The 8,101-nt window shown below is 37.8% G+C and overlaps 1 protein-coding gene across 3 annotated transcripts in view; it reads left to right on the plus strand.

Moving 5' to 3' along the window:
* SON (SON DNA and RNA binding protein) overlaps window positions 1–8,027 on the plus strand; it is a 40,127-nt gene extending 32,100 nt beyond the window's left edge. For 2 of the 3 annotated variants that reach the window (XM_074903211.1, XM_074903221.1), the window contains exons 9-12: window positions 1,032–1,179; window positions 5,266–5,334; window positions 5,425–5,540; window positions 6,096–8,027. In XM_074903211.1, the coding sequence (XP_074759312.1) occupies window positions 1,032–1,179; window positions 5,266–5,334; window positions 5,425–5,540; window positions 6,096–6,254 (492 nt within the window). In that variant the 3' untranslated portion in view covers window positions 6,255–8,027. Of the gene's footprint in view, window positions 1–218; window positions 299–1,031; window positions 1,180–5,265; window positions 5,335–5,424; window positions 5,541–6,095 lie in introns of those variants that run through there. The other variant, XM_074903231.1, reaches the window with a different exon arrangement.
* The last annotated feature ends 74 nt before the right edge of the window (window positions 8,028–8,101 follow it).

Raw genomic sequence — 8,101 nt, forward strand, 5'->3', positions numbered from 1 at the left:
AAAATGCTAGGCAATGTATCAAGTAACCTACTATGCGAAATAACTGATGGACTTATCAGTGCCAGTGTGTAAACTTGTATATTTTAAGGCAAGCAATTTTTTGCTGTGATGGAAATGATTGACTTACTTACTTGGGTCAGCGGGGGGGGCAGAAGAGAGATGATAGTTCACAGAATAACCTGTGAACTTTCACCCCTCTATATGGAAACTTGTTTCAGGGTCAAATCCTTGTAGCTGCCTTCTTGCCACGGTCAATGCCAGCCCTACTATTCACAACACTGCGGCCATCGAGGCCTAGGTACGTAAACATTTAAGGAGTTTTTAAAGTTCTTTACATCAAAACAGATTTTTAAAATTTCTGTTTATAAGCTTTCACCATTTAACAACTATTATGTTAATGATTATTTGAAAGAATGTGAAGACTACTGCTGCTAAACTGTGTGGCTAAGCGCCTTTTTTTTTTTTTTCCTTTTAAAAAAGAAAATAAAAACCTGTATGTTTCATGTGGATTTTCAGAGTAGAACTTGAATGTGCAACTGCTGTATAATAAAACGGGAAAACTTTTTTTTTTATATTTAAAATACGCCTAAACACTATGTGAATGTCATTGCTAAATGTGCTTGTATTTTGTTCAATAACTAGGTACACTTGGCACACATGTTGCCAGTTAAACAGTTAACACTGACTCCTTTCACAAGATGAGAAGAGATGCATTGGAACCAAAGTAGCGTGTTTAAAAATGGACGGTTATTGTTTTATTAAATACATATGTCTGAAATGGGTCACTTGCTGCTTTTGGATTGCATTAGAATTTTCTTAAGTTGTTCTTTTTTGAAAATATTGATTTGTGTCTCGTGTGTCTGCGTGAATTCTGGTTTATACAAAATGTTAATGTATATAAAGCTAAGGTGTATTTTTTTTGAATTGAGTCTGTGAAAGGTTGTTAGAAACATTTTTTGGAAGCTCCCACTTATTTTCTAAAATCCCTGTGCTAACTTTAGGACTTGTTTTACTTTTCTTTTTCTGGATAGGATCAGTTCTTAAGAGCAGCCCCTGTAACTGGAGGAATGGGAGCTCAGCTGATGAGAAAAATGGGCTGGAGAGAAGGAGAAGGGCTTGGAAAAAACAAAGAAGGCAGTGTTGAGCCTATTATGGTTGATTTTAAGACAGATCGGAAAGGTAAGCCCTTCCATAAATGTCTTATGGCAGTATGAATTTCTCATGTCTGTTTTGGAGATAGGCAAGATAACTTTGAAGTAGTGAGCTTTTTCTGGGTACAGTTTCACTGTAAAAATTAACAGAATGATGTAGATGACTTTTGATACTAGTTTTTCAAGCCCCGAATTTAGATAAAGGCTTTGTCCTTACATCTGTGAACTCTTCCATATGTTCTTACCTGTCCCTAACCTTCACTTTCCATTTTAAAAAGTGCTTCTTGGTGGTTCCTAAGTTAGGGATGTGCTTCAGTTGGATGTAGGAAGGCACAGACGGGGAAATGAATTGTGGAAAAGCTGTTGTGGTTGGTCTAGAGAAAGTGGCTGAAGCAGGAATGGGGCAGGGTAGAAGATTGAATAATCTGATCAGTTTTAAACTGAGGTGAAGGACAAGAGGTGAGAGCTACAGAATTGAGTTACTGCTGCCTTTCAGCTGAAGTCCTGACATGAATAGACTGTCATACTGATGGTTCTACATCTTCCAGATGGATTCTGTTGCCTTTTTTGTCCATGTGATCTCCCTGCTGTTCTGTCTCCTGGTTTGATCCTGCTGCAGGCACCTCTGCTTAACTACAGTGATGTTTCCCTGATGGTTTCTAAAGACTGCTTTAGCAATATTACCTCTTCCTCTTTTATACAGTCCACAGCCACAGGTGGAGAACTGTTGCACTTGGCTCATTTGGGTCAAAAGAACTATCCTTTTGTTTATAGGCAGCCCACTGCTGCGTAAGCTGGCAGTGTGGTTTGTATGACTGGCCGTCTCACCAGCATATTCAGCAAGACTTCTGTTTTCAAAGTGAATGTTTATGAAAATTTCCATCTGAAGTATCTATACAAGTTCTAACCATTTTAAATACAACATGCAGAATTTCAGCAGTCAATTTATGATTTAATTATTCTATTATACATGTTACCACAATAAACAGTTGAACACCAATGTGGGGAAAACAAATTCTTACTTTTGTTCTCCTAAATATTTTTTAAGAACTGGGAACCTTTAATATATTAAGTAATCTAATGTTAAAGCCTGAAAATATTTTGAATTATGGGTTTGTGTGAACTTTTGTCAATGCTCATAATTGATCTAGGAAGAAAAACAAAGCATAAAAATGCAAATGATGAGTTTATTTGCAGTGATGTTGTTGGAGGAATCTTTAGGTGTCATAATGCTAGTTCTCAATACAGAGATGGTTCAATACTGCTCAGGTGACCAAGCTAGCAGTGAAAGTATAGTTAAAACATTTAAATACTAAGTGCAAAGAGGTAGAAAATGAGAAGGCAAACCTATGTTACGAAAATATCCATTGCTTTCTAAATTCTAAAGACCTTCTAACAGCATAATACAGTTTTATAAGCTGCAGCATTCTCAAAGTCCAGAACACAGCAATAGACATCTTTGTTGTCTATGAACAATGACCAAACTTGCTTTATAGCTGTTTTTCTTCTGTGCAGAGGTATGGAGGGGGGGGGGGGGGCGCAGCGAGATACCTGGTGACAGAGTGATTACCAAGAAAATGTTTGAAAAATATATTGTTACTGTTGATCAGTTGCAGTGATCTTTGTAGATGTTTTTTTGTAACGTTCTCACTGCTGGTAAGAGTTCCTTCAATTTAGCTTGATGAATATCAGAGGGAAGAAGTGGAAACCAGTTGATTTCAGTATTACTTGCTCAACCAGCCTGCATAACAGGGATGGATTTTTGTGGCCAGGAGGGAAGAGTTAGCTCTATTCATTATGGCACTTGCTTCTTGTCACATCCTAGGAAAGAGTCAGTATTGCTGCACAACCTGTGAACATTTTGAACGTTTAAAAACATTTTGGTGATACACAGCTGTATCAGCTTGAATTTCCAGTTCTAGAAGTGTGCATCAGGATCCTCATGTGGTTTCTGATACAAATTCCCTTAATGCTTACAGAATTTCATACTGAAATTTCTAACATCGAGCCCTAAGGCTTGAGACAGGGTCAGATCCTCATTGTGCTGGGCATTCTGTAACAGGTAGTTTGCTCTCTCTGCCTCAGAATGCTCTGCCTCTATAACAGAAATGTTAGATGGAGTTAAAGGATGCCTCTTCCTGGAATGCGATAGATTAATCTGAAAATACTGATAACCTTAGTGAAGGCTGGGCTTTGCTTTAATTTTCATAGTTTTAAAATATTTGGTTATTATCATACATGCAATCTTAAATGATAATTTCCACGAAAAATCTAAAGGTGTTCTGTCTTGATAAAGAATACTTTTTTATATATATATATTTAATATGGGAAGACAGCTCATTTTAAAGGAAGCGGCATGTTTTGTGCATTACAAAGAAGCAGCTGAACAGTGCTTAAACATTTATGATGAGTAGCTGAAGAGCTTCTTCAGACTTCAGTGTTCTTTGATGTTAACTGTATAGAGTCATTTTTTCTTAAAGTTCTGTGCAGAGGTTTAAAGTCAGAAATTATTAAAAGGAGTCTGTCTGTTATTAATTAACTAATATGTTCTTGTTTTGTAAGGATTTTTTAACATGTTTTTGGAACTTATCCCCCAAACAAATACTATGTGTAGTTACAGGAACAAGCAGTTTGCAAAGGAGTTACTCAGTAGGCTGCACTTGTCTGCCTTTTCTGTAGCTTTTGCTTAGACCCTGATTTTTCTACATACTGAGTGAACTCTAGTTCTCTCACAGACAGCATTGAAACCAAACCCTTCTTGAGCTTTGCTGTCAGCCAGTAAATTGTTGGTTGTCTGTGTTGAAAGAAGCTTGGTCCATCAGTAGAGCTTGTCAGGAGTCTGTTTCTGCTTTTTTGAAAATCCCTCCTGAGGTACCAGGGACAAAATGTGGAAGACAAGTGTCAGTGACTTAGAGTGAGGGAGACACAGTATTAACTGGGGTTAATGTGAGGATGATAGAAGAGGGGTTTTTTCCTTGGGTGGAAATCTTTGGTTATTTCGGATATAAAATTTTGTAAGGAAAAAAAAAAAAAGAAACTTTGTTTCAATGATTATTGTCTATGAGGGTTTCATGCCACTCAAAGTCCCTACTTATGAGCTGGAATATTAGGATGAAAATCTGGTCAGGAGGGAAGGATTTTCTTCTAAAGCAAAACAAAATAAAATGCCAACCAAACAATGCTGAAGCAACAGGAAGAAACTGGAAACAATTGCAGTATCTCCCTGTCTTTATTCACCAAAGCCAGGAACAGAAACATATTGAGGTAAGAAGCAAATGATATTGAAGGATTGAAGTCCCAGGAAAATCTGAAAAAACAGTCAGGTGTTTCGTTTACATGTAAGGTAATGGCAAAATGAATGGAAAGAAACTTGAGTTACTTCTTAAGCACGGTATGATTAATTGGCATTTGATACATTTTTGGCAATTGTTATGTTTTATGTCTTGCTCTTGTAAGATTTTAAAAAGAAAAATGTTCAGCCTCTGTGTTTCACAGTGAACTTGTGCTCTTTGTATTGACTCGGAGCCCAGTTACATGCTGCTCTGCTACTTCACATTCAGTGTGATTGAAATCACAGTAACTGGGCTCTGAATATGCACCTAAAGGATCAGTATTAAAATAGTTACATAAAGAGAGCACATGTTATAAGAACACCACTGTGCTATTCATATCATAAAAAAGGATATACTAGGTACTTTTTACTGTTTCATGAAAATACTTCAGAGGTTTAGTATATTAGAGGCAAACTGTTAAGGTAGCAGATGACTCTTCGTTTGCACAAAACAAATACTGAATGAATGTTTTTAAGTTTCTCTCTTGTTCAGTGTTTCTCCAAAGAAGGCACGGAAAACCAGGTGTTCCCTGACTTGCATAAGACTACTCAGAAGTTTTCTATTGCCTGGCTTGTTAAGAGTCTTACTAGAGCAGTTGGGAAGAATGTTACATGTAGTATGGAGGGGAAAAAAATGCTGGGATGGAAGGGAATTTGAAAGCCTTCAGAAAAGGCAGTTGTGTTGTGTCTCCAGGTTTCACTGGTACATGTTACTGCTTTACTGATGAGAATATAGAAACCAGGTGGGAATCATAAATGTAAACGTTACTGTGTTTTGTTCAGGGCTTGTTGCTGTGGGAGAGAAGGCACAAAAGAGATCTGGACATTATGTTGTGATGAAGGATCTTTCAGGTGAGATTTTTTACTTGTTTAAAAAAAATCTCATTGACAATGATTGCTTCAAGAGCATCATTGAAATTTCAAATACATTTTATCTTTAAGGGAAACATCCAGTTTCTGCATTGATGGAGATCTGTAACAAAAGAAGATGGTCACCACCTGAATTTGTGTTGGTGGATGATAGTGGGCCTGATCATCGCAAGCATTTTATTTTTAAGGTGCGTTTGAGTTTCCTTGTTTGCTGTTAGTTTCTCTATTAAAGGTGGTGTAAATTCATGTATATAAATTTATATATAAACATAAAAGCCTTGTGACTGGTGGCTGAGGACTGCTAAGCAGTGTTTCAATGCTAAAATTTAAAAGTCTGTAAAGGCCAGATCAGATCTCTCAAGCACGTAACCTGTAAATGTGTGAAGAAACACAGCATTCCACTTCTTAATAAAATTATTAAATCTGTGTGGTATCATGTTCTTGATCGTTTACTTGAAGGTATGGTGTTAAGCCTTACTTTTGTAAAGGTAGTGAGGAATATTGGATTGGTTTTATCCTTCAGTTATATTACGATGTGGGCTTGCTTTTTCATGTAATATTTTGTATTGGCAGTTACTACTTGGAAATGCTTGTGCTTGCAGACCATATGTGGATTTTGTCTACCCTTAAGGAGGAATTATATAAGGAATGTGCTTGGTGGAGCTCTGTAGCGCTGTCTTGAAACAGAAGTGAAGAGGCCCTTTCTAACGCTTTCTTTTTTCCTCCCCCTCTTTCGCAAACAGGTGAGAGTCAATGGAAATGAATATAGGCCTACTTTTGCCAGCCTTAATAAGAAGCATGCTAAAGCCACAGCAGCAACTGCGGCTCTCCAAGCGATGGGACTTGTACCAAAGGAAAGCATGGTTAATACCACCATGTTTAGGAGTGCCTCACACCGCTAGATATTGTTTTTTATATTGACATTATTTCAGATAATTTTACTCTGCACAAAAATGGTATTTGCCCTTTCATGTTGTAAATACATTGGCAATTCCCACGTTGTAAAAACTGTACAGACACCTTCAGGTTTTTCTTTTGTACCATCAAAATGTATTTAAATCATACTTAGTTTTTGGTATGTTTATATTGTTTACATTAGTGATGTAATTATTTCTTAAATGACTAAATCAGATGACAGACTCTGGAGGCATCAGTAATCTAAACCCTTGTTTTAAAACTCATGCAATTTCTCTTCAATACGGAATGTTAACACTTTCATACTGTTTTGTACTATGCTGCAGTTTTCCCTGGTCTCGGTAAAGCTACTCTTGCGTTTTTGCCGACAGCTGGTAAAAGGTCGCACAGCTTACCTTAGTCTCGTCGAGGCTGGCGTGTACTGCTGGACAGATACTGGGCCAGTACTGTGACCCCTGCGAGAAGGCAGGCGGTGGTAGCCCTGTTGTACAGCGTTAGCACCGTGGCTTCTCCTTGGCTTTTGGTCAGGGGTGTAACTCAGTGGTACACTGCGACTGGCCGTACAGCCCGTACTCTAGGACAGATGTGATTAGGCAAAAGACTTGGCTTTCAGAAGGGTGGCAGAAAGTCCAGCAATGGAACCGATGAGACTTGCAATGTAAAGGTGACTCTCCCTGCATGTTCTGAGAAGGGAGATGACGGAGTTGTCTATTCCAAACAAATTAACACACTGCCTGATGTTGATTGTATGAATTTGTGGTTAATGTGAATTTTAAACTCTAACAAATCTACAACTGGATTTGGGGGGGAGGGAGGGGATAGAATGATGCTTAAAATTGATGTACCCAACTTGGTCAATAAAGCAGCACAAGTTCATAATCTTAATCACTGGTCAGTAAACAGTAATTAAAATGTATGCCAAAACAACTTTTTGAAGAAACGCACAGTATAAAAGTACGCTTTGTGAAGATTTTCAACAGCTGTTAGGGTTGCAGAATCAGTTCTAGTCATTTTTGGTTGCTTTGGACTATTACCAAATTAACTCCTGGGGCTTAAATTTTCTGTAATGGTACTCTGCCCTCAAGGAGACAGCCTGATCCAGAGTTTTGGCAGTTTGACAATGGAGAGGATGTAGAAAGCTTTTCCTGTGGGTTGGTTTGGTTTTTTTTTCCTTTCCCTTCCTCTTTTTTTTTTTTTTTTTTAAATTTAAGTATTAGTCCTTTAGCTATGTGCACTTTGAATTGAAAAGGGCATTGTACACCTCTTGCCAGATTTGTCTTGAGTTCTGAGCAGACCACCAGGATTAATGGACTTTAGTAGTTCAGGTGCTTATTTCAGAAGAGTCTTTTTGAGGTCAATCTTTTTATTACATCTACTGACCAGAGCTTGCTTTGGGACAGGAACAAAATATAGTTTGTGGGCACTAAGGCTGTGCTCAGGCCTAAAGTGAATGACCTTTGCAAAGGTAGTAGGAACGTGGGGGTGAAGAATTACTAGTACCTCTTCTTTCACAAAGTAAGGTAACTTGTGTCTATCTGTCAAGTGTTAACAGAACAAGGTGTCTGTCTTTGCCGTTAAGGGACAAGGATCAATGTCTCATGTTGTGTACAACAGAGAAATGGTATTTGGTTCTCCACCACACACTTTTGAGAAATAAAGCCCCTTACTAGTCTGTCAAAGCGCTCTAGAAATGTCTAGTTAATCTTAATTTCCATGGACATAGTTGTCTTTAATTAAACTTTTTTCCCTTCGGCTTCTCACCTTCAGTCTCTGACTAAATGTTTGAAGATCTTCTTATCTCATTTGCTGAATGAGTTGGAAGGTGTGTATAAAA

This window comes from Athene noctua, chromosome 1 (genome assembly GCF_965140245.1).
Source record: "Athene noctua chromosome 1, bAthNoc1.hap1.1, whole genome shotgun sequence".
In the NCBI taxonomy this organism is placed as follows: domain Eukaryota; kingdom Metazoa; phylum Chordata; class Aves; order Strigiformes; family Strigidae; genus Athene; species Athene noctua.